Source organism: Phragmites australis, chromosome 3, assembly GCF_958298935.1.
Source record: "Phragmites australis chromosome 3, lpPhrAust1.1, whole genome shotgun sequence".
In the NCBI taxonomy this organism is placed as follows: domain Eukaryota; kingdom Viridiplantae; phylum Streptophyta; class Magnoliopsida; order Poales; family Poaceae; genus Phragmites; species Phragmites australis.
The window spans coordinates 19,625,580-19,652,330 of record NC_084923.1 but is presented as its reverse complement, the minus strand read 5'-3'; the positions used below and the strand labels follow the sequence as shown (position 1 = coordinate 19,652,330).

Genomic DNA, 26,751 nt, shown 5'->3' with positions numbered 1-26,751 from the left:
CCAAAATCAGGCTCTTCAATGTACTGGTAGTGCCAATATTTTTTTTTTTTTTTTTACAAGACCAAATCAGAGCAACAAACCAAATGGAGGCTAAATGTGTAGGCAATGTTAAATTTTGGCTTGGCAGCGGCAAGAACCAAACAGCCCACATGTTTGGTTTGGTTCATAGGCATATCTTGCCACGCCACATCTTTTATTGTGCCACAGTTTTTTAAGCATGTGTTTGGTTCTATGGTATAATTGTGGCTTGCTCTTTTTTAACCTTCTGCTCCACATATTATAGATTTATTTTCTTGTCAAATTTTATGATAGACCAATTTTCGTGATTACACAAAAGAAGTGGAGCTTGTATTCCAGACGAAAAATACTTGCTTCACGACATCGACGTGTCAACCTGAAATATTCTAGATGAAAGGTGGGAAACAACTAAATAATGCACAGTAGAATCCTAGCTGTTGCCCATGCCCGTCATGATTCATGATTGCACATAACAGAAGTGAAGCGTGTACTCCAGACGAAAAATATCTACTTCACGACACCGACGTGTCAACCTGAAAGATTCTAGATGAAACGTTGGAAACAACTAAATAATGCACAGTAAATCATGGCATTTTCCCCATCCCCATGCCGCTGCAATATTAGCGCACCCCAGTTCGGCAAACGTTGTTGTTCCGCGAGTACTCTTCAATAACGGACTAGCACTTACCTTCTCATCAACAAACAGTAGGTAATGCACACATCTCAAATTCACAAAGATTCCACCAATTTGTGCAGGTTCCAGCTATGCAACCATTCCGATTTACTCTGCATCACCCTTCTAGGCCACCGACATCTCCATGACCGTAAAGACAGTGGAGTGTATACCAGGTATCATTACTTCATGACCTCCTTGAGTCAACAAATGCATCACCAAAACAGATGCCAATTTTCACTACTTCTAAAGAATGGCCGAAACGTCCTCATCACTTCTCATTTACATCAGTTGTAGTTTACAACACATGGTTCATTTTCCATACATCCAAACCAAATAATTTGGTATCAGGTAAGCATCATCAAGTACTCTAAACGTCAGAAAGCTCAAAACAACTCCTGTTTACTGCAATGATTCTGGTTATCGCTGTAGCAAAATGCACTTGCACCTCAGAGTATTGTGCACCTGTTCATGCCAAGAGACGAGAAAACCCTCCTCGCAGAAGGCCATAAGCGACCAAGGAGTCCAGGCCTCTCTTCCTCAAAAGCATATTCTGACTCTCCATGCGAATTGTCCTTTGCACTAGCATCTCTATCAGCACTTGTCTCATCAGATCCTTTTGTTTCGTCCACATTCTTTCCATCCTCTGATTCTACGCCAACTTCAGAAATCTCTCCTGGCTTCTTGTCAAAGAGTCCTTTAAATTGCTTCCTCGCCTTCTTTTCAGTTTCCTATTTCCAAATTATCCATCCACCGTTAGCTCCAAATTTTCAACGGTTTGACTTAAAGTTGTACTGTTGCATACCTGTTCCTTCTGTTTCAGTTTAAGAAGGCCAGCTGTTGCATCTGGTTCTGAGGACTTGTCAACGGTTATCATCTAACAAAGAAACACAATCACATGTAGCTTGGGGTAGTGATATACCAATTAAATGTGGCACTAAAGGATGGTGTTATCAACCTTCTCAAAATCATTCTTTGCATCATCGAAGTCCCCAAGTAACATGTAAGATGTCCCTCGGCGATAAAGAGCTTTCACATGCACAGGATTAGCATCCAGCACCTGCTCAAAGAGTAAATGAAAATTGGAACAAATTTCTCAATTTAGCATTGGCAATACAGTGCATTGCCTTGAGATCACCAAGCCTCACCATGCGAACAAAATAAATTAGTTAGCGAATTCGTGGACATATGTTACTGATTTGTTATACCATGTGCAAGCCGATATGTGACTACTAGTATCTTCCAAACTTAGCACAGGGGCCGATGGATGAGACTTCCATGGATCAGGCATACATTGAAAAAAGTGGCATCCCCTGTGCATAGTTTTCAATCCAAGAGGGGATTAGGCAAAACTGCACATCCATATGGCCATCAGGTGTCCCAAATTACCACGAAAAATCTAGTCGATCAAAGCCTCATTCAATGGGCCATATGGGGGACTTAATACAATAACACCCACATACAAGTTGAACTAAATACTACTCTAAAATACCCAGCAAGGAAATTCTTTACCACTAAACTCAAATTATTACATACGGACAATCAGCAGCATCTGCCAAGGGAGTTATTTGAAAAAAATATCTTCAATAGTGCTCATATTCTTCACAGGGAAAAAAATACCTTATTGCACGTTTCGATGGATTTTCTGTACTCGCCCATCTTCTGGTAGCAAGCAGCTACATTTAGATGTAGAGAACTCTGTACTTAACAAAAGAGAAGGTGAATACATGTTTCAATACTTCTTATCAGACGACAATGTGTGCAAAAAACTTCATCATACTCTTGAATTTGCAAAGATTTTCCCCTCTTCATCATCTTGAGGATGCACGTGGTTATACTCCCTAAGAACCTGCAATCATAGGGGGTATAAGAACCAAAATTAGAGAAACGTTGAAAATAGTGATCACAATTAAGTATGACACTTATTCCACATCTCAGCAGCTTGTATCAAGCAAAGGGAGTTTTGTGGGTTTTCTATTAATAACTGCAAGGGATTGCGTACAAGCTAGTGCTACCCAGTAAACAGAGGGGCCATCAAATAAATTCCAAGGATACCTTCAAGAAGCGCCAAGACTATATATAGGTTTTATGTTCATTATGGTTCACAGCTCAAACTTGAAAGAGATGAGAGAGAAAGAAGAAATCCATGTAGATATACTTTCAAGATAAAATTGATCTCTTTAGATTATCTTTTTATGACAGTTTTACTTAAATCAGCAACTATTTGACTTCTGCCAATGAGTGGACTTGTACAACATCAACTTTTTGTCAGTATAATAATATAGGGAATATTCTGGTGCCTGATGGGTAGTGCTGTCAAAAATGAGAAATGCGCATGGTGCAGTGTTCCAGAAATTCTGAAAAGAAACTCATGAATGTTGTGCATGTGATGTTATGCAGGCATGCAAAAGTTCCATGTCAAATTACCCGTAAAATAGTGTAGCAAATGGGATACCCTGTGGAGAGAAAATGATAATAATTGCAGGAAATATGTAGATAACCGGATCAATAATTGCAGGAAATATGCAAGAATAAAATGTGTCTTCACTTATTTGGTAAATAACAGTAATTTAATTACGAAACCAGATTAATATAAGAAAGTAAGAACAAAATGTGCCTTCACTCAATATATATGACAGTAATTCAATTATGATAAGCATCAATTCGTGACATACGAATTCAGAGTCCTGTGGAGGGCATACCTTCTCATATTTCGCCTTTGCAAGTTCAAATTTTTCTTCTTTAAACAGTCTGTTACCCTGAGAAAGGGCTCCAGTTTAGAACCAGTTATTGGTCAACTCAAAACAACAAACCAGTCAAGTGCAAAGAAAGCACAGCTATTTAACAGCACATCACAATTATTATGTATCCTGTAACCAAGTACAGGTTGACACATAGGATGGAAACCACCAAAAACAGCCTAATGTAGCATACTAATCTTAAACCAATTGACCGTGTTGAGGCTTGAGAAACAATGCTTGTATTTCCTTTAACGTCTTGCTCTACCAAGCATTCAAACAAGCAGTGAACAATTTTGTTCACATAGAATAGAAAACAGAACAAGTATCAGTACGTTTACTGCAATGTACACATTTTCTGCAGAAGTGCACTTATGATAAGCCCATGGGGATACAAATTGGCAAAACTTAAGCATAGTCTAATCTTAGTATACCGTGTTCTTTATACTATCTGCGTCATCCATGATTTCTTTGAAAGTCAAGCCAGCCCAATCCTACATTATATTTAAATCAGTTGTCAGAAGAAAGGAAGATTCAATAGTAAAAAAACATACGAGAAGCATAATGAAAGAGAAAGAATATAGTATATACACTAGAAATAAATCCAGGGATGGATGTTGTACTAGGTTATGAAAGCTCCCAACCAAGAAGAATCATTCTGTGGAGAAAAAAGGGCAAGGCATCTACTCTATGGTTTATACTTTCTCGAACTCAAGTAACGTTTTCACTTTCGCTAATTAGCAAAAAAAAACAGATAATACAAGAGAGAAAATCGCTAATCAAAATCAGATGTACACAAAGCAGCTGAAAAACTCACCAGAATCAGGAAAACTTCGATAAAAAAAAAAACATTGCTAAACAGAAATGGTTGAGTTAAAAAAAAAAAAACAAGAGCAAATTTACTTCTGAACCCAAGTAGTGCCCACAGCAGAAAGGGGAATATAATTACCATTACCAGCATTTGAGATTAGTGAAGCTACAGTAAAATAAAATGGGTTGTTTACCTTGGGCATCTCAAATCCCAGTAGTTCAATTTCCCACTGAACATGGGCTCCTTCAGGAACATTTGCTGGCCTGTTGCAGTCATATGCGATTCTTTAGAAAGATCATTTACAGTAAAATAGATTCTAACATAAAGGTTGATACAACCTTGGAAATTTATCATATGCAAAATCCGGAGGGCAGGTGACAACAGATTTTTCACCAGGAAGCATTAATCGAACACACATTTCAAACCCTTCTGGAACCTACAAAACGTATTAAAAAGCTTGTTACTTTTATTTAATCGAAAGTTCAAAACTACTTCTAACACTGAACACTAGATATATGCGTGGCATGCTTATCAGTACAAGGCTCGCAAAGTCTCATTTGCCTTATTCTCCTCAGAGGAAACATGTAATAGTTCCAAGAGAGGAGCCATGAAGAAGGAAGGAAAGCCCAAAAACTCTTCTAGGAGTTTATCATCTTTCCTTATTTTTGGCCACTTACCTTTAGTCTTCTTAAAAAACTAAGTGAAACTTTGCAAATTGGGAACATCAGTTAGGCAAAGAATATGTGGTTTCCAGAAACAAAATAATCAGCATTCTATTTGTTATCGATTTGTAAAGCTGACAGTAAGATTTGATGCAGTTTATCATTGCATGGTAAGGTAAATATTAAAGCAGTAATATGTACCAGGCCTTCTCCGGAACAGAACTCCAATGGTTCACCATCATTATCAACTCGTGTATCATAAAATACTGACTTTGGTTCATCAAGTAGCATGCCCTTGTAATGCACTCTTAACAAGCTATCGTGAAGAGGGCAGTCCATAGGAAATTCACCTAATATCCGTGAGGAACACAAAGAAGCAGAATAAGCAGACATATGACAGAATATAATCAAAACAACAAGCAGTAAAAACCATATAACTCATCAAGACTACATTGATTCCATGTGCACAGATTATTAATTGAAGAACTTGCCATTTTTAAGTAAAACAATAATAAATAGCAACCCAGTTTGTCTAATTTCACGTCTCTTAATTCTGCCCATAATCCAAATTTTAGTTGTTAGCCTTATTACTTGGATTAACAGAGCATCATCAATCACCAATTTTTGGATTGACAGTGCTTAATGTCACCTACCACTTCCATCAACTACACGACGTTTTATGAGGCGACCATCACCAAGCATGTCTCTCACCTGTTAGTACATCACACAAACTGTTATGCACTTCGCAAAAGGAAATAAGAATGTGACCTCTTTCCATACCAATGGATTAAAAGTTATGACTAAAAGAAAATTGCAGTCTTAAACAGATACTTGAAGTAAATTAGATACATACAATCCCTCAGTCTCTTACGTCTACACTTTCAGCTATGAGAACTAGAGTAATTCTGGAGAATTCATGATCATAAAGGAAGGGATGCCTTCAGATGCGGCCCCTTCCCCCTCCCTGGCACTGGAGTCATCCCTATCACCTCACGCGCTGTCGTTCACTCCAGTGGGGGTGTTCCAAGGAGCTCTACTCGCATGATGATAACCCTTCCTCCCTGGTCCTGGTTTGGCTACACGGGGCGGTGCACTCTTGCATCCTACCACGACGTGGTCCTTATCCCCAAGCCAGTGCCACCGTTGGCTCCCTCCTTCGGCTCTCCGGTCCGGCGAGCGCCGCTTCACAGGCACCATCCCTTCTTCCGTTCTGTGATTCAACGGGTTCCAAATCTAGAGCGCGGTCTGAACGCAGACGAGTGGTGCAAGGTCGTCGACAAGCGCTACCCATGAGGTCGCCATTCCATCCCACGAAGGTCGCGTGTCTCGGATGTGCTCCGTGGAAGGTGTTTCAACTGCCTGTCTACGAGCCATCAAGCAGCTCGGTGTCGTCATCGCACTCGTTGTCTGCGCTGCCTAGCTCCACGTCACTGCACCTACAAGTGTCTGCTGCTGTGTGCTATCCCTCCTCGCATGTCGGTGGCCATGGACGCATGTCAACAGCCATTTAGACAACGTTTGACTGGCGGCAAATCATAGTCCCTTCGGAACCAGTCCCTATCACTTGCCCTACTTTAGCCTCCCCGTCGACGTGCAGCACGGTGGCCGTAGGTGGGCCAGCTACTGGTGGCTTTGGTCTAGGAGGTGACCACCTAGCCACAGCCTCTTTGTCAGTGGGTGGGCCGGAGGTTGGTGGTTCGACTCCAGATGGCAGCCAGGGGGATCAATGGAACCACTGTCGTCGTCGACCACGCCGGCGTTGTTACTCCGCTGCTTCAGCACGGTGGGATGTAGGTTCTCAGGATCCTAGTTCCAATGTTGGTGGTGATACCGGGTAGGTTGATCCCATCCCTATTCAACAGGCGCCTGTGATCTCCCTGATGGGCGCTCCGGTACACAACAGGTGCTTCTTGGTGCGTTTGGTGTGCATTTCACGGGCAGAAGACTTGCGCCGAACAGTGTTCATGACCATCATCAGCATGAGGCCGCAAGTGGATCCACAGGAGGTGGTGCTAGCCGTTGTGCACAAGTTTGAGCTTGATGTCGGAGGGCTCATCATCCATTGCAGCAAACCTGAAGATTTCGTCCTCCTGCTACCAGACGAATCCACCGCCGCGCTGGTAACCAATGGCAACCGGCCGATCAACACTACGCAGTTAGTATGCTCATCAAGCCCTGGTCCTGGCAAGCCCATGCGGTCGATAAATCCTTGCATGTCAAGCTCGAACTCTCCCTACAAGGCATTCCTCACGCATGGGATCTGGCCTCGATGGAGCAGCTTCTAGGTGTTTACTGCTCCATTGATCAGCTCCATCCGTCTACGATAGATCGATCCGACCTTTCTGTGTTCCGGCTCTCTGCCCAGACTGCTCATCTCGAGCTGATTCCACTGCACGTGGAGCTCCTCATCCTGGAACCGGCAGGCTACGCTTTGGAAGGGCCTCCAGTGAAGAGGATGCTCGCTTATCCAATCAAGGTCACTTTTTGTCGAACTTCTTGATATCAACGACCATCCTTCGGAGCCTCTATCAGCTATGGAGGATGATGGTAATGTCCGCCATGGCGGATCCGGCGGTTGTTCGTTCCAAACACTGGAAACTGTTGCGCAGTAGGGGCTCACCAGTTCTTCGGCTTCTGCACCTATTCGTGGTGCTCCTTAGTCCAAAGGAGAGTTGATGGCTGCGAGTGAAGCCGAGTCCCATGCAAACCACGAGGGGCCCGAGGAACCCATTACCTCCCCAACGTCGACGTGTGTGGAGGAATGTGTGGTGGCGACCACCATCAATGATCACAAGGAGCCAGAGAAACTCCTTGCCTCCCTGATGCCGGCGCGTGAGGAGAACGTGGCGGCGACCACCGTAATGCTAACGCGGAACTCGTGGATCCTCTCCCTTCATTCTCGTTGCCAGCGCGTGACAATTACGAGGTCTCTAGTCCAAGAGGTGCGGCGGCGGTTAATGCCACGACTATCGATGAGGATGATGCCGATCTGGTCAACCTGGGTCTGGCTCCCACGTCTCCCATGCACGCAACTGGATCTCCATGGAAGGTTCTGCTCAAATCCCCGACTCCTATCCAATCGACTGGGCTTGACTCTAGGCCGACCCTAGCCCCTGCGGGTGGTGGGCCTGTTGAGTCCGTCCGGTACAACCACAAGGAGTGTTCAGCCGTGTCCTCTCGACGGGCCAACAAGAGGAAGATGCCCGAGGCCCCAACACCAAAAACTCCTTTCGAGTTCATGTCCAAGGTCACTAGGCCTATGCCCGCTGTTCACAAGCGTCGATCCAAGGTGCTTCCAGCTAACTTCATTCCAAGACGGAACGGCTGCATTGCCAACAGGAACTCGATCGCTCCAGCTGATCATCAGGCTATTACCCAGGTCATGCATAGACTGGGCTGCTTGGACGATCATGCACGTCTAAATGATGATGCTCTAGAGAGATACACAAGGGTGTTCAGTGCTCCGTTGGGCCGTGCTCACATTGATGCTTTGGTCGCGATGTTTGGCTGGACAACACCACACGAGGGTCAGGCGTGGTCGGCGAAGGCCGCTGTCGCTGTCGTCTAGCTAAGCGGTTGTTGTTTCTTTTTCTGGTTGTTTATCCTCATGGTTTTTCGATGGATAGCTCAAAATTTCTAATTTGGAACGCCCATGGCTTGAACGCCAAGGCAAGGCGGGATGTGGTTCATGGCGTTGTGGATTCTTGTCACGTAGATATTGTGTGTATACAGGAAACAAAATTGGCTTACATCTCTACATGTGACGTCGTTTCTTGTTTGGGCGCTGATTTTGTCAATTTTGTCTTGCTCCCACCGACCGAAACAAGAGGTGGCATTCTGGTAGCATGGAAGGCTGTTCTTATGTGGCTGAAGTTCACCGAGTCAATATGCACTCAATCTCGGTCAAATTCAAGTCGGGCAACAAACCAACATGGTGGTTTACGGGCGTGTATGGCCCGAAACATGATAATGAGAAGCTTGGTTTTCTACAGGAGATGAGAGATATCCGTGTTTCTTGTATCAGCCCCTGGGTTTTGGCCAGGGACTTCCAACATGATTTATCAATTCGAGGACAAAAATAATCCTAATATCAATAGAGCTATGATGGGTTGATTCCGACGCTTTGTCAATGATCTCAAACTTAAGGAGGTTCCTCTCATTGGTCGCTAGTATACTTGGTCTATCAAGCGTGAGGCACCCACTCTTGTCAAGTAGGACAGGGTGTTATGCACTACCGATTGGGAATTGATCTATTCGGATTGTATCTTACAAAGCCACGCGACCGAAATGTCCAATCATTGTCCTCTCATTCTTGGTCTCAAAGACAGGGTCAAAGGGAAGCGAAAATTTTCATTTTCAAAGTTTTTGGATGAAACTCGACAGTTTCACGAGGCGGTAGTTGCATCATGGGTTGGCTCGGTAGATGCTTCTTATCCAGTTGAGAGTCTCTCGATTAAGTTCAAGACTCCTGGGCTTTACAATCCTTCGGCCACCGGCAAGTTGGACATGTCAAACAGCAGCTCATGATCGCCAGGGAGGTGCTCCATCGCTTGGAGATAGCTCAAGACTCCAAGGCTCTCTTCTGATGAGGTTTGGCTTAGGGATGAGCTGAAACGCCATTGCCTTGGACCAGTTTCTCTTGAGCGGACCATTGCACGGTTACGCTCACGCATTGACTGGTTATCTAAAGTGATGCAAACACCTCTTTTTTCCATCTTCAAATGAGTATCCGTAAAAGAAGGAATTTTATTGGCATGCTCCAATCTGAGGACAGAATCGTGATGGCCCAAGAAGACAAACAGCAAGTGATACTTGAGTTCTATGAAGCACTTCTTGGTACAGCTGAACAGAGAACCAGTATTCTTGATCTCAGCTTTTTTCACCATGATCCTACAGACCTATCTGCATTGGATGCTCCTTTCACCGAAGAGGAAGTATGGGCTACTATCAAAGACCTACCGTGTGACAGCTCCCGATCCTAACGGCTATACGAGGCGTTTTTGTCGTGCTTCTTGGAATGTGATTAAAGCTGATATAATGGCAGTTCTACTCACTTTACAGAACGGAGATGGTCGTAAGATGGGGCTTCTCAACTCAGCATTCTTGACTTTGCATCCTAAGAAAGTGGATGCCATTTAGGCAAAGGATTTCCGGCCTATAATCCTTATTCATAGTTTTGCTAAACTGGTGGCAAAAATCATGGTTAATAGGCTTGCGCCGCGGTTGGCCTCTCTTGTGTCTCCCAAAAAGAGTGTTTGTTCGTGGGAGGTGTATCCATGGTATTTCATGTTGGTGCAACAAACTGTGAAACTGCTTCACCATCAACGTGAGCCTTGATTGTTCTTTAAGCTGGATATTTCAAAGGCTTTTGACACGGTTTCTTGGTCTTTTCTTACAGAGGTCCTATCCCACTTGGGGTTCGATGCTATGTGGCGCAACCTCCTCTATATTTTGCTATCCTCGGCAACCACATGGGTGCTTTTAAATGGAAAACCCAGTGAAGTAATCAAGCATCGTAGGGGTCTTCGCCAAGGGGATCCTCTCTCCCCCATGCTTTTCATATTAGTGATGGATGTTCTTAGTAGCTTATTCTCGAAGGCAAGTGAGTTGGGCTTGCTGCAGCCTATCACCACTCGGGTTCCGAGTAAGCGGTTGTCTTTGTACGCGGATGATGTTGTGGTACTCCTCCGTCCGAGTCTCGAGGATTTGCAGCTCACCAAAGATATTCTTTCTCAGTTTGGGGACTCATCAGGTCTTCGAACCAATCTGCAAAAGTGCTCCGCTGTCCCAATCTGTTGTCAAGACTCAAATTGGAGATCATTGATTCATCCATACCGTGTGGTAGGTCGGAGTTCCCTTGTACATATTTGGGGCTCCCCGTCTTGGATAGGAAACTCCGCAAGGCCGATATGCTCCCATGGATTGAGAAGGTGTTAGATAAGCTGCCCAGTTGGAAGGCGACACTAATAAACAAGGCAGGGCGCACTGATTAGGTTTGTGCTCACTGCCATCCCCGTGTACATCCTGATCGCCATGGATATGCCTAGGTGGGCTTTTAGAGCCATTGACAAGATTCGACAGGGATTTCTATGGAAAGGAAGACAGGAGGCCAACAGTGGTAATTGCCTTGTTGCTTGGAGTAAAGTATGTTGTCCACTAGAGCTAGGCGGTTTGGGCATTCATAACCTGGATATGATGGGCTAGGCACTTCGCATGTTGTTATGGCTCAAGAAAACTCATCCAGATCTACCTTGGGCACGTTTTCAACTTTCTTTTCACACCAACTCTATAGTCACGTTTGCTTTTCGGTTAGTACTCAAGTTGGAAATGGCCTTAATACCTTGTTCTGGACGGACCGTTGGCTCCATGGCCACTTGTTGCAGGAGATTGTGCTGACATTAGTCGCTGCAGTTCCTAAATGCGCCATTAATTAGAGGATGATGGCTCAAGCTCTACAAGATCATAGTTGGATCCAAGATATTCGTGGTAGCCTTACAGCCGGCATTTTGATCAAGTTCCTACAACTTTGGGATGCACTGGATGGGTTTGAGCTGCTATCGGGTTAGGAGGATCATCGCATCTGGTTGCACTCAGCCATGGGTCAGTTTACATTAAGGTCGGCATACAAGGCATTCTTCACGGGTTCAGTGGGGTTCAAACTATGGAAAAGATTGTGGCGCTCCTAGGCTCCCCTAAAGTGCAAGATCTTATGGCTGGCCATCCGCAATAGGTGCTGGACTTCCGATCGTCTTGCTCGTCGCGGACTGCCCCACCCGGACCGTTGTCCATTGTGTGATCAAGACAAGACAGCTCAGCACATCCTCACCAACTGCATCTTCGCAAGGGAGGTTTGGTTTATGACACACTCCAGATTTGGTCTTGTCCTACTCACTCCTTGGTGTTCGGTGATTGGTGGTGAAGGGCACTTCGGCAAGTAGATAAATAGCACAAGGAGGGATTCACTTCTCTGGTCATCTTATGTGCTTGGTGGATATGGAAACACAGGAACGATGTGGTCTTTAATGGTGCTGCTCCAAGGGTTCGGTCGGTTCTTCGAGCGATATCTGATGAAGCCCGCCTATGGTGTTTAGCTGGAGCACAAGGGCTTAGGGCCCTGTGGCCTGGTTAAGGTTTTGTCGTAGGTCTGTGGTCGTTGTCTTCAGTGGCGCGTATGTAATCGTTCTTTTTGTTTGGAGTGTTGCGTTGTGCTCGGTCCCCTAGTGGGGGGTATGTATGTTCTAATCTGTTTCTTCTCTCTTTAATACAAAGATATGTAGTTCCCCTGCGTGTTCGAGAAAAAAAATCTGGAGAATTCAGTCAGGTAAGCTTGATTACCTAATATGGCTAGAACCCTCCACCCCTGACCTCTGACCACATCAAGTTATTTTTGCAACTCAAATATAGGTCAACCATATTCTGACATTTTGAGGTCATACTATTATTCCAATATTAACACCCAGTTCTCTACTGCCTTTTTTTAATATAAACTCCGGTCTAGTCTCAAGTAACATGAGATTCCAACATCCCACGGGAAATGCATTTTATTCAAGGTATTTACATAACCGGAAGAAAGTCCACACATTGAGAAGCCACAGACAAAAATATAAGTTTTCTGAAAAGACTATATGTAAGTTTATTAGTGGTCAATATAGTGCAGGACCACTATGCAGTGTCGTGAAAGTCCATTGCAGACTTACTCAAATTCTAATTCTAAATTAATGGAAAGATGCATGAGCACATCAAGAAGATGACTAAAAAATGAAAGCACCTACTAGTTATGACTGTACCTGAACAAACTGAACAAGTTCAACTTCAAAATGAACTTCTTCGAGACCTTCAAGTTGTGGCATTAGTGAGGACTTTGTCAAATAGGTACTGCTAACAAAAATAATTGCCTTTTCCCTGCGTACCATTGTTCCAGTTCCCAACTCAAGCCCTTTTGGTACCTAAACTAGAACAGTAACAAGGATAGTGCATAACAAACAGTAGTTAGAACAACTGGAACTTAAATCAAAATGAACCATTCAAGCTTTAGTGCCTTCTAAACCAGTTCAGTGTCAAGCTTTTAGCATTATATTACAATAAGGAAGCTAGTATTATAAATTGTTCCACTGAATTTACTGCTACATCACACAGTTCATGTATAGGGAAAAGGCACCAGCCAAGTACATGTTGCTGATGGCAAGTATTTATAAGTCCAATGTGCTACACGCAGAACACTATGTTTTCACATCCTTGAAAAGAGAACTTCAAAGGGGATAATAAAACATTAAAGCTCATGCCATGAGCACTGTGTTCTCAAAGATGCAGCAGAATTTACAGTGGAAGAGTTTGAAAAGGCACATAATGGATCATTATCCTATTAATGTCATTGATCTTATAAGTATTTCAAAAAGCACATAATATTATTATATCCTATATTCCTATGTTCCTGTTACATGCTACAAGAATGTCGCTGACCTGAGATTTACCGAAAGTAAAGAAGTATGACTCTTCTTTACTGGAAAGAATTTCTTTTCCATCTGCTGTTCTTGCAGTTATCCTGGAAATGGCAGACAAGTGTCTTAGTCAAATTAATATTTACGAAACCAACAATCAGGTTCTTCTCCATCTACACAGGATGCCAGAAGACCTCAAACATAGTGTTCGGCATTGGCTAGATCATATTCAATAGCCCTGTTTGTCTAACTTCTCTTTTTTCCTGCTTTTCTTTCATGTACATAAACTAACCCTTCTCTTTTTAATATAAATATGAAAATGCACTGTGGGGAACTCCCCTACAGTTTTGCGTTAAAAAAATGCATCTTTCACAAAGCTGTTGTAAACAGGAATAGAAAGTGCAGTGGGCAAGGAAGATAAGAAAGCATTGGAAATGCAGGAAGATGACATGTATACTGGTATGCATCAGATACTTCCATTTGCTTAGTGTTCCTACCAGAGAATTGCTCAAGACAAGGGTACATTAGTGACAAGACCTTAAAACATTTATGTCTTGTTCTTCAGAACCGGCATGGTGCTACAGCAAACGCAACTTGGCATGAACCACTCCTGTTCCTTTCTATGTGAACTAAGCGTTATGTGTTTGTGTAATCGAATGTAACTATCCTATTTCAATTTGCCACAGATCCACAGTATAGCTGGCAATCCTGTCAACCATTTCTAAGCACCAGGATGAAGTGGAAGACATGAAGAATGACAACATATCCACTAATACAGCCAAAGTGTTGGCCAGCATTTGGCAGATTTAAAAGGGAAATGTTTACCGCGCTGTCACTTCATATGGTTCTCTAGGTGTTTCCCATCCCTTGCCTTCCTCGACTATCTGCCACATTCAAAGGACAATGAAAAGTTTGCCTACTTATGGCACAGACCAACAAAAAAGGAATCTCCAATGGCAGTAAAATATCACTAATAACAGTTGAAGAAACCAAAAACAAACGTCCAGAACTAGCTAACAGATGCTCCAAGCATATAGAAATATCAGAATAGAATCTTTATAACTGCATAAACAGAACATCCTGCAGTCGATATGGGAAGGCTGTTTACCTTCTTTACAACCCCTAAATCCTCAGCCACAACCTGACAGTGAAAATAGGCAGAGTAAGTAATAAATTTAGCAAATAAATCTTTCACGTATTTTCTTAGTTCTCCAAGGTAGGGACAGCAGGAGAGAAGGTGTGTTAAGAGTTAAGACATCAACTTGGAAACCTGAACTTAAGTGAACCAAGTAGCATAACGCTTATCGGACTTAAATGATTGCTTCCCTGAAATAGTTACTTCAACAACTTTCATATTGGATGCATTGGTAAATAATATTATCCAGGAAAAGACAGAACTGACTAACAGATTGATAAACAGTTTCTTATGTGATAAATATATGATGATATTCTACTACTTAGTGGGGTAGACTGGCCATAAAAACTATATAGTAACCGAAACAATTAGTAGCCATTCCCATAACAAAAAACAAGTGGTAGCCATGATATTATTTGGATTATGATGAAGACATATGATACAGAATGACAACATCGGTATTAGGCTATTAGGCATATGCTATCTTGGGCTCCTAGTCTTAACATATAATTGCATACATTCCTTTTCCCAAGAAAATATTGCATAATATTCCTAATTTCGTATCATGTTAAAGACAAATTACTGAGAAGTAGAAAAAGAAACTAATGGTTGGAAATATGCCAGAAGTGATTTGCCATTATGACTCTGAAATATACGGAATTCACACTAAAGCCATCATTTGATGAGAATAACCTTGGCTTTAAAGAAATCCAACATTTCAATCTCAAATTGAAGTTCATCGTCTTTTGGAAAACCATCTGGAGCTGTAACTGGGCAATCATCCTCCGCATAGTGAATCTGAGGCTTCATTTTGAACTGAAAAGAGAAACTGTAAGAGACAGAGAAAATAAGGGGTAAACATGACAAAATGATAGATGATTGTATATTGCTGACATGTGCATTTTGAATGTTTGCATTCACAGAAAATGACTAAACGAGTAGTGGCTTGTCATTAAAATATTGTTGTTTTTTGATTCGATAGCTTAGTCTGTTCAAAAGAAATACCATAGCAATTTCACCCTTCAGCATTGTTGGAAAGCCTTCAGCAAAGCCAAGGATCATTTTGCTCTTCCCTAAGACAAATCTTAGTGGGATTCCTTTACCTGTTAATTATAACAATAAAAAAAACATTTAGAGCATCAGACCTGAGCTGACTACTCATACAGATGGGGTCAATAATATGGTTGCAAATTTGGACAGCTAGGTTTTTTTAGACCCTGCTAAATTCATGTTAACAATGAAGATAAGCGCTGAAAAATGTTGCCTAGTCACCTCCATGCTCCCTTCTTGTAGAATTGACGACAATACCATCAATGGTCCGAGTAGTGCAATGAAGTACGACCTGCACAACTACTAGAATTTAGAATGAGAATATTTTGACCACCAAAAGTTCCTCATTATTCACTAAGTCACTGCGCAATGTAGGAATGGGAGATAGCAAACATTTTGACCTGATCACCCTCCGCAGGGGTTGCATCGCCACTCCCCGACCGGATAACGGCCTTCATCAAGCTCCCAGGGGTAAGCTTCTTCCTCCTGCAACAGAGACATCGCGTGATTACAACCTCCCCGCCGCTCCAGTACCGAGTAGAAGCTGTAAAATCAACACAGGAAAAAGAAAAACTGGATCCCGCAATTGTACCCCCGAAAAACAACGAACTAAAACTAAAACCGTCATCCAAATGTGACAGATGATTCCGCACGACAGTTTTTTTTTTTTCAGCATATCCGCCGCACCGATTCCACGCCGGATAAGTTTCTACCCTACTCGCTAGAAGCCGGGATTGCGGTGAGGGTAGGGCTGACCTCTTCTCGGCCTCCTCCTCGGCGGGGGACTTCTTCTTCGCGGGCGGCGGGAGGCTCGCAGCATCGTCCTCGTCGTGGGCCATGGCCGAAGCTTCTGGAGGTGGAGGAGAGGGGAGGGGATCGGTCTCTGCCTTCTCCAGTCACAGGTGTAGTGCGCCGAACTGCGTATTAATGGCGCGGAGGCGGAGCGGTTGCTGTAGCAGCTACAGCGCCGCTCACCTAAACGATTCCAATCAAACGCGGGCCTGGAGCGGAGCGGGTGGGTGGTGGCTCGCCGGCCGCCGCTGTCAACGGCGGAGAGTCCAACGAAGCTTCGCTGCTGCTTCTGGCTTACTTTGACTTGGGCCGCGGGGCCTACCTCCTTGGGCTCTCTCCCGGCCGTGTCCCTATCATCCAAACGGTACAACGGGCTTCGGCTCTCTACCCATGTCGGCTTGAGGTCCGAGCTCCTCAAGCAGCTTTTCTAGTAAAATTAAGATAGCTCTGTTACAGTTTTAAATTTTTAACTTTTAGAGTAAACTTTGTATGAGTGATTATCTAAAATAAATTAGATATTAAGAATTAAAAAATAGCTTTTTCTAATTTACTTCACACACAAAACATCTTCTCTATAAAATTTACTTTAAAATTTATTTTCACCCACAAAATCACTCATTCAAACAATTTAGATTAGTAAAGGTCTTCCAAACATACTCCTATCTGCCCACCAAGTGACCCTTTCCACTTTCTCCGCGTCCTCTCCTCTCCCCGGCTCGGTTAGCTCCTAGCCCCGGGCAAACCAAGCCAACAGGCGGAGAGGGGGATCCTCTGCAGTACTGCATCGTCACTGATATATAAGTCTGGATCTATATGTTAGTGACTGTTACTGTATCGTATAGTACTGCATATGACCCATGCCCAACAGGTAGTAGTGCTTGCTTCTTCCCCTCCTGAAGTCGTAAGAACTCCACCAACACCAGCTACGGACCTCAACTAGCTTCCATCTCTGAGAATACCAGTCAGATACATCATGTACTACCCTGATGTGAAATCTCCTTTTCCACTTTGCTCTTTTTTTAAGGGGGCTTAATTATTTGCTACTGTTTCGATCTTCATTGGAGCCTACAAATTGACTCCACCTTGGAGCAATATAATTTTGTACACGACGGATTCAGCTGCTCCTTGGAGGATATTGCCAGCGTTCGCTGCAACACCTATTTTGATGCCGTGGGGCGTTGAACCTAGGTGGGCGGTTGCTCTACGGCAGCTCACACTACTACGCTACAAGTCCTTCGCTTGCTTGCAATTCCTTTATTTGTTAATCGTTTCAGTTGGGAACCAAGTTTGAACTCCGTATAAGTCTAGGGATAACCATGATGTCCCCTAGGGCTCAGTGACACTCTGGCGATTGACAGTTACTGGGGCGTGAACTCCATCTAAGATCGCGATCTTGATCGTGTGTCTCTCCTCTTCTCATCCTGATTTGTTCCTCCTTCCTGCCTGGTTGGTCTCATCGATTTGACTTCCCCTCATGGCAATTCGAGGCGACTAAGGGGCGATCTTTGTATCGCTTCCCGCCTTTGGTTGGTTGTGACGGGGGTTCTGGTGGTGATTGATGGCGGGTACAAGGAATGACAGGGTGGACGGTGTGACTGTGGCTTCCTCAACCCCGAACTCGGATGGTGTCAATGTCTCTACGGAGATCCATTCTGATAAGGGAAATTGCACAGCGACTACAGTGGCGGTGGGCGTAGAGGCAGTGGAGGGATTGGGTGAACGTGTCGAGGACATGATGGCTCGTTTGCGTCTCATGACGGCCGAGGCAAAGGCGGTGATTCTGGACAATGAAGACGATGTTGATTTGGTTGATCCAGCTCATTCTCTTGTGGGTAAGGTCTTGGCGCCCAACACTCTGCACATCCAAACAATCTCGTCGGCCGTGTAGCTGTCATGGGGAAACCCAAAAGGTTTGGTGTTCAACTCGGTGGGGAACAACTTGTTTCTTGCGGAGTTTGGAACGACGATGGACATAAACCATGTGCTGGAATGTTCAACGTGGATGGTGGGCAAACATGATGTGCTTCTCAAGAAGTACAATGTGGATCTTAATCCGTTGTAGGTCAGGTTTGACCAATTGGCCATCTGGGCAGGAATCCTCGCGTTGCCGTCCCGCTTGATGAACTGGTGCCGAGGAAAGGAGATTGCCAAGAACATTGACACAGTGGTGTAGGTGGAAACTGATGCTCAAGATCGCTGCTAGGGCGGATATATGAGGGTGCGCGTGGAGGTGAAGGTCGATGAACCATTGGTCAGATATGCCACAGTCTTCTCCACACGTACCAAGTCTTATGAGTTCTATGATGTTCCGTATGAACATCTATCGCTTTTCAGTTATTCGTGTGGCTTGATCGGGCACGACTCGCTGGTGTGCCCGAAGCCGACAGAACGTGATCAGGACGGGAATCTATTGTACCTGGCTGCAAAGTTGTCTGCGCCAGAAGAGCAAAAGAATAAGTATGGGGGCACAAATTCTAGTACAACATCCTCATCAGTTGGCCATGATGCAGGTGTCGACGCATCCAAGAACTCAAATGCTGGTGCGCCTTGCCCTAGAAAGCCTGCGAAGCGTGGTGCAAATAAGGGACAGGGCATTGCTGAGGCGGGGCGTGAGATGACCTCCCCGCACAAGCCTCGGGGCCTTGCATGCTCTAACCGCAGTCGAGGCCGTGGTCAAGCGCATGGAACATGAAGGGAGTTGTTTCAGGTGCAGCACTCCATGAAGGTGATGGTGGGCCAAAAACGTAAACAGTACGAACCCAAGGAGAATTCTGGTGCAGATATTCCTTAGACCTCAGGGAAGCTAGATGTTGTTTTGTCTTCAAAGAAGCAAGGTCCACCCACGAATGTGTTTTCTCTTGAAGAAGAGACCAATACTGACTCAAACAAGAAACAGAGGATTACCTCATATCGATCGACGGATCTAGCGGCGACTGCAGAGTAGTCCCGTCAGACGTAATGAGTCTTTTATGTTGGAACTGTCTGGGTTTGGGGTCGGACTTGACGGTTGGTGAACTTCGTTGGTTACTGAAGATGTATCGCCCCTCCTTCCTCTTCCTTTCTGAAACGAAGATGTGGGATTATAAAGCAAAGAGTTTCATGTGGTCGCTTGGTTACTCAAGTTCCTTTGTTGTTAGTTGCGAAAGCCTTGGTGGAGGCTTGACGCTTTTTCTGCTTGTAGCTGTCCTTGGTGTCTCTGAAGGCATACAACTCCCATTGTATCGATGTGGTGATATTTCAGGATGATGTTGTTTCCTGGTGTGTAACCTTCATCTATGGAGAGTCGCGCCAAGAGGCTCATCATGAGTCCTGGGACCTCATGCGGCGGCTACGCTGTCAATGGTTTGGCCCATGGTTGTGTTACGGTGACTTCAACTAGGTGTTATATCATGTTGAACACTTTGGGCTAAGAATAGAGATCTAGATGGAGCGAGGCGGTGACGGGTTTTGCCTTCACTAGCTCTCACCCACATGTCTCTCACCCTGTCTCGTCTCATCCTGATTCGAGACCGGATGATTTTTTATGCTCCGTCATGCTCTGTGGAGCCTCGATTTTGACCCGACCCGCCCCGTCTCGATTAAAATCGTTAAAACTTTAGATCAAATTTAATTTATAAAGTAATAGCTACCACAACATACAAATCAATAAAAAACCACATCTAAGATTCACAAGACTTAACATAACATGACAATAGTTATATATATACATTAATTTACTAAAAAATTTATTACAAAAGGATAATAAAATTCTTAATAAATTCACTAAACATGCATATAACATATACTCTAAAGGAGAATAGAGCGGAACGGACCTTGACCCGTACCCGTCCCATCCCGACCAGTGCTCCGTCTCATCTTGTCCCGTCCTAACCAGTGCCTCAACCCCATTGTGCTCTAACGGGATGAAGTGGATGGAAGCCTAACGAATTTTTTTTTGACTCTTTACCACTGAATACAGCTGTAATATCTGAACATGAACGCGTGTACTCACCCTACACACACGAACCCACACCACACACACCTAACGCACGCATATGCTAACCTTACAACTACACGCAGCTTGAAGAAAGCGTCCATCCGAAGATCATCAGGATCCATCGAGAATCCCGTAAACGACGAGCACGTCGTAATCCTTGTGAGAACTTAGACATCTAGCCAAGGACCAATCGGATGCTCAAATGGCAATGTTCAGAAGCTGCCTAGAGGATTGCGGCCTTTATGGACCTGGGCTTCTCTGGCCCAAAGTTCACCTGGACGAACCTACAAGACGCCGAGAGCCATGTTAAGGTGAGACTCGACTGTGTGGTGAGTTCTCGCAATTGTTTGATGGTTGTCAGGTAACAAATGACATCATCAGACCATTATGCCATCTCCATCACTCTGAAGAATTTGAATGAAGCTCGTGACAGACCACCAGTGCAGTAGGGTTTTCGTTTTGAGGCTATGTGGCTGCGTGCACCGGATTACAGAGAGGTTTTTGGAGAAAGCTTGGCAAGAGAACAGTGATGGCCTTCTGTCCTTGCAGTCGACGTGGTCCAACCTTCACAAAGGGGCTAGGTCGCTCAGGGACTGGAGCAGAGCCACCTTCGTCTCTGTTCGGAAGCAAATACAGGGGCTTGAGAAAAAGCTCCGTGCATTGAGGCGTCAGACTGTTTCGGATGCAGTAATAGCAAGTGAGCGCGCTATTGAAAAGGATTTGTGTGAACTCTTTGAGAGGGAAAAGATCATGGCGCGACAGAGGTCTCGTGTGGAATGGCTTCGGGAAGGTGATCGGAATACCGCCTTCTTCCACGCTCGAGCATTAGCTAGGCGTAGAACTAATAGAATCAAGTTTCTGATTAAAGAGGATGGCACGAGATGTGATGATCAAGATGAGATCAAAGGACTGGTTCAGATTTTCTATGAAAACTTGTTCCGTTAGGAACCTTGTGTATCTATGGATGCAGTGCTTGACGCTATACCACGGAGGGTGGATGATGCGATGAATGCCAGTTTATGTAAACCGTATACAGATGAAGAGATCAAGATTGTACTGTTCAAAATGGGCCCGACCAAAGCACCAGGGCCGGATGGCTTCCTGGCCCTGTTTTACCAGACCCATTGGGAGTTCTTCCAGAAAGAAATTTGCCATGCAGTCTGAAGCTTCTTGATGGGGGAGAATGTGCCTGAGGGACTTTGTGATTCAGTGATCGTACTCATTCCGAAAATCCCAAATACAGAGCACCTCACTAATTTCCGCCCCATCAGCCTATGTAATGTTCTGTACAAAATAGCTTCAAAGGTGCGAACAAGCTGAAGGAGATTTTGCCTGCTATTGTCTCAGAGTTTCAGAACATTACATAGGCTGATAGCGCTCTGGTGGCTTTTGAGAGCTTGCACACCATCCGCAAGCAGCACTCCATGATGCCTTTTTTTGCTCTGAAGGTGGACATGATGAAAGCCTATCCGTGTCGAATGGGCTTATCTGCATGGTTGTCTCAGTAAGCTGGGCTTTGCTCCGGAATGGATTGCCACTGTTATGCGTTGTGTTACTACTGCTCGTTATGCTGTTCGTGTTAGTGGGGAGTTGTCTGAACCAGTGGTGCCTTCACGGGGTATTCGTCAGGGAGATCCGATCAGTCCCTATTTGTTCCTCCTATGCACAGAGGGTTTATCTTCTCTTCTGCAACAAAAGGAGAGCCTTGGTGAGCTACATGGATTACGTAATGGCAGACAAGGCCCTCCTTTTTGCAGATGATAGCATTTTCTTTGCTAGGAGTGATCGGAGCAGTGTTGAGGCACTAAATAATACACTGCAGTCCTATTGTGATGCATCTGGACAGAAAGTTAATCTTCAGAAGTCCTCTATCTTTTTTTTTTTTGACGGGAAAAGCAGTAGAGGAGACCCTACTGCATAAAATATAATAAAAAAAGAGACCTGTACAACAGAGAAGAAACAGAAGGAAAAAAAACAAGAGCCCAAATCAGGGGAAGAGAAAAGAATCTACAGAGAGGAGGAGGAAACCTAGCCAAGAATTTCCTGTCTATTAACATCTTTAAACCTATGGGCTTGAAAAAAGATATCTTACTTAAAATTTCTCTTCCAGATGGAAAATTTTGGTTACTTGTGTTCGAAGATGAAGACATTTCTCTTCTTCCAGATGTTCCAGGCTCCGATTATAAAGATATCCATGAAGAATGAGTGACTGAAATCATTTTTAGCTTTAATCATCATTTCAAAGAAGGGTTTGGCAAAGTCCCACATCATGCCAATAGAGCTCCAGCACCTCAGACTGAAATTACACCCAAAGAAAAGATGAAAGGCAGTTTCTTCAAAATGTAGGCTGCATAGAACACAATTGTAGTTGTCATTGTCCAGTTTGAAGTTTTTCCTTTTGAGAATGTTCCTTGTGTTAAGTCTATCCATAAAGAGCACTTTAAGTTTGTTACAACACTTAGAATTCCATATCCAGTTGAAGGGTTGTGGGGGAAAGATATACTTGTAAGGTAGGTTATAACATTATTTGAAAGAATAAACATGAGGGCCCCAAAGATAATTCCAAGAGTCTTTGGCATTTTCTTGTATCTGAATACCCTAGATGAGATCTTGTAAAGAATTGTATTCTTCGTAAACCTGAGCTGAGAGAGGAGTGTGGAATTGCTCATTTATACTATTATTTGCTAGAAAGTGTGCCGCTGAAATTTTCTTGTTCTTTGCAAAGGAGAAAAGTCTTGGAAACTTTTGTTCTAGGAGAATATTATTTCATAAATCAGCCCAGAACATGATTATTTTCCCACAACCTAAAGAACAAGTAGCAATACCTCTGAATAAAGCACTAAGTCTTAGAACATCTTTCCACCAAAAGGAACCTTTTTCAGAAGAAGCATGAGGCACATGACCATTTTGATAGTACGTACCCCAAATGAGTCTGACCCAAGGTAAATTCTTTTGGTTATAAAATTTATCAAGATATTTGAGCAAGAGAGTAATGTTCTGATTCCTCAGGTTGACAACTCCTAATCCACCTTTTGATTTGGGTTTGCACACTTTTTTCCAAGCAACTAATGGGATGCTTCTGACATTAATGTCTAATTTTCTCCAAAGACAGTGTCTTCTAGCTCTGTCCAAATATTCAATAACAGCAGCTGGAATTTTTAAGGTACACATTTGTGTAGGTTGGGAGAGAAGAGATAACAGAATTGGTAATCTTCCAGCATGGGAGAGAAGAGAAGAAGTGGAATTCAACCTTCTTTCAGTTTGATTCATAAGAGGAGCATAATGTTCAATTCTTGGCTTAGAGGTTCCCAGAGGCAAACCTAAATATGTAAAAGGAAGTGAGCCTAGTTTACAACCAAAAACACCAGCCATGCATTGGGCCTTGTCCTGACTGAGATTCAAAGGAATGAGGCAAGACTTTGAGTAATTAACTTTATGTCCAGTTGATTGAGTAAAAGCTTCCAGAATTCCTTTAAGACAAAATAATTCCATTTGAGAGGCATTCAGAAAAAGAATTGTGTCATCTGCATACTGAATAATAGGAAAGTCCTTTGTGCACATAGCTGGGATGGGAAGTTTGAATAAGCCAATCTCATGAGCTTTGTTAATTATGCATTGAAGCATCTCAGCAGCCAGGACAAATAAGAGAGGGGATAGAGGATCGCCCTGCCGCACTCCCCTATTACAGTGAAAGAATTTACTAGGGACACTATTGAGAAGAATAGCTGAAGTTCCAGAATAAAGAATTCTATGAGTCCAATCAGTCCATTTGTCGTTGAAACCCAGATGATAAAGCATCTTTAAAATTGTAGAGTGTTCAATAGTATCAAAAGCTTTTTCAAAATCCAATTTAAGCACCACAATTTCCCTCTTAGAATGTTGACATTGATAGATGTATTCAAAGGACCAAGCTAGACAATCTTGAATTGTTCTATTTTTTATGAAACCATACTGATTTTGATGGATAATAGAAATAATAACTGACTGGAGTCTATTGGCCATAAGCTTAGTGATAATCTTAAGAACACAATTCAACAGAGAGATAGGGCTGAAATCATTAACCCCTACTGGGTTATTATTTTTTGGTATGAGCGTGATAAAGGAGTTGTTGATTGCTTGCAAACTAAGACTGCCCTTGAAGAAATCATTGCAAAGGTCATAGAAATCCTCTTTGATGATGTTCCAACAACTTTTAAGGAAGAGCCCATTGAAACCATCTGGTCCTGGGGATTTATCATTGGGCATTTGAAGAACAATCCTGTCAATTTCATCCTTGCTAAAAGGAGCAGAAAGATAATCTAGATTATCATGTTTCATTACAAGGTCTTCTAGAGCAAAGTGCATCAATGGATTATACGAGGTTCCCATTCTAGCTTTATAGGTCTCAAACAGAATTGCAGACTTTTCCAAATGACTAGTCACAATTCTACCATCTTGAGATTCTAAACTAGTAATAGTATTATGTCTGAATCTTTCTGTAGCCGCAATATGGAAGAATTTTGTACTTTCATCTCCAAATTTAGTCCATCTGATAGTGTACCTCTTTCTCCAATAATCCTTCTTGTACTGCAATATTCTAATGATATGATTTTTGAGGATTAGTCTGAAGTTTCTTTCTTGGGTGAAAAGGGGTCTTTGCTCTTCCAGCTTATCCAACACATTCAAAACAGAGTTGCATTCTTTTATCAAATTATTGAGCTTTGATATTCCTTTGCTCCACCTTTTCAAGGCTATCCTTAGAAGCTTGAATTTAGCTGAGATTTTGGTAGCACTGTTGCTAGATTTTACTTTAGATTTCCAAATACTTTCTACAGTTTCAAAGAAACCCAGGTGATCAATCTAGAAGTTCTCAAATCTGAAGACTTGCGCCTTAGGGATGGAGGTTTGTATTTGCACCATGCAAGGGATGTGATCCGACAGAGGTTTGGCTAGAGGTTGAAGAAGAGTATTAGGGAAATCTGAAGACCAATTGACTGTGGTGAAACACCAATCCAACTGCTCTAGCAACGGATTTTCTTGCATGTTACTCCAAGTGTATTTTCTCCCTTTAAGAGGAATTTTGATTAAACCCAGATTGCTGATAATCTCGTTGAAGATGAAGATGTCATTGAGGTTTCCACCCTCCCTGTTTCTATCCGAAGTTGATCTATAAAAATTAAAGTCACCAATAAACATCCAATTTTGAGAATCATCAATGATGATAGAATTCATCCAATTGACAAAAGCATCTCTATCAGGGCTAATACAAGGACCATAAACAGTGGTGAGAGTCCAAGTAGTGTCGTTGTGTTTGGAGGTGAAGGCAACTGTGATAGCAAAATTCGAGATTTCCACTACCTCACCAGAGAAGAAAGAACTGTTCCAACCCATCAGAATACCTCCAGAATTCCCCCTTGACTGGGAGAAGGCAAATTTATCAATTTTTTTTTGGAGCCAGGGTCTTAATGAATGAGTGATCAAAATGTTCCCTTTTTGTTTCCTGGATACAATAGATCACACAAGCACTTTCTTCGATCTTGAACTTGATGGCATTACATTTGTCTGTTGAGTTGATACCTCTAATGTTCCAATTCAAAATATTCCAATTTCTCCTAGCTTGATTATCCATATAGACCAACCAATGCTAAGGAAATCTTTGAATCTCCAGCAAAGCAAGATAATAAGGTAGAATCAAAGCCACCAATTCAAAAAATAACTCAAGAAGAAAGACATAAAAAGCCACTCACTCCAGCATAATAATATAGAGTAGACAAACCAAGTCACAGGGGAGAAAGAGGACCCCTTCTTAACATAGTCATACTCATCCAGGATATAACGCAAAATAAGGAACCAGCTTCCACAAAAGGGGGCATACCCACACTGAAGATTGACAGAGAGATGGATACAACAGAGAATATCAGGGCATTCCCTGATGGAAACACAAAGTCTGAGATTTTCAACCATGGGTAACTAGATTAAGGGGCTGGAAGCTGCTCCTATCAGATCTGTACATGCCCTGATCACTTCTGTTTCTTGATTCTCCTTCAGAGGTCTCCACTGATCTTGTTAGGAGCAGCTTTGCTGATACCTCCGAAGGAGGCACGCAACATCTTTCTTTTGCCACCAGCTGGATTTGCATAATTGGAATTTCAGGATAAATCAAACCCATTTTGTTGTAATCTTCTAACAAAGAAAGTCCAGGAAAATCAACTATAGAATTGAAATCATTCTGAAGAGATTTACCAGTAAGGAGACTTTGAGAGGGGGATCTGTTGAATTTGGACCTGCTTTTTGTGACCCTCTTTTGGATTTCCATGCACTGGATTAACTTGTGGCCGTCAAGTCTATTCCGGATTCTCTCACTTCTCCTTAGATTCCTGTTAGAAACAGGAGTATCATTTCTTTTTCTTGCTTTTGAGACCCCAGCCCTTTTGGAAGCTGTTTTTTCCTGAACATACTCCACAACAGTTGCAGGAAAA

At 43.1% G+C, this 26,751-nt stretch overlaps 1 protein-coding gene across 1 annotated transcript; it reads right to left on the bottom strand.

The window, feature by feature from the left end:
• Positions 1 to 894: 894 nt before the first annotated feature.
• On the bottom strand, positions 895 to 16,647 carry LOC133912575 (peptidyl-prolyl cis-trans isomerase PASTICCINO1-like). Its single transcript, XM_062355391.1, has 20 exons — positions 16,282 to 16,647; positions 15,927 to 16,011; positions 15,748 to 15,817; positions 15,481 to 15,578; positions 15,169 to 15,291; positions 14,449 to 14,481; positions 14,166 to 14,224; positions 13,363 to 13,444; positions 12,690 to 12,848; positions 5,556 to 5,613; positions 5,104 to 5,252; positions 4,579 to 4,676; positions 4,434 to 4,503; positions 3,864 to 3,923; positions 3,394 to 3,450; positions 2,472 to 2,540; positions 2,312 to 2,389; positions 1,650 to 1,751; positions 1,497 to 1,568; positions 895 to 1,422 (listed from the first exon to the last, which is right to left on the bottom strand). Exons 1-20 carry the CDS (start codon positions 16,362 to 16,364, stop codon positions 1,141 to 1,143), a joined length of 1,887 nt encoding a protein of 628 aa, XP_062211375.1. The 5' UTR covers positions 16,365 to 16,647; the 3' UTR covers positions 895 to 1,140.
• Positions 16,648 to 26,751: the final 10,104 nt, after the last annotated feature.

Bases quoted from the DNA above. Each gene is read 5' to 3' on its own strand.
- LOC133912575 (XM_062355391.1), bottom strand. From the start codon at position 16,364: ATGGCCCACGACGAGGACGATGCTGCGAGCCTCCCGCCGCCCGCGAAG. The intron at 15,579-15,747 runs GTGACTAGGCAA...TATAATTAACAG, and splicing joins TACAAGAAGGGAGCATGGAG to GTAAAGGAATCCCACTAAGA. The intron at 2,541-3,393 runs GTATGCCCTCCA...CTATGATTGCAG, and splicing joins CAAAGGCGAAATATGAGAAG to GTTCTTAGGGAGTATAACCA.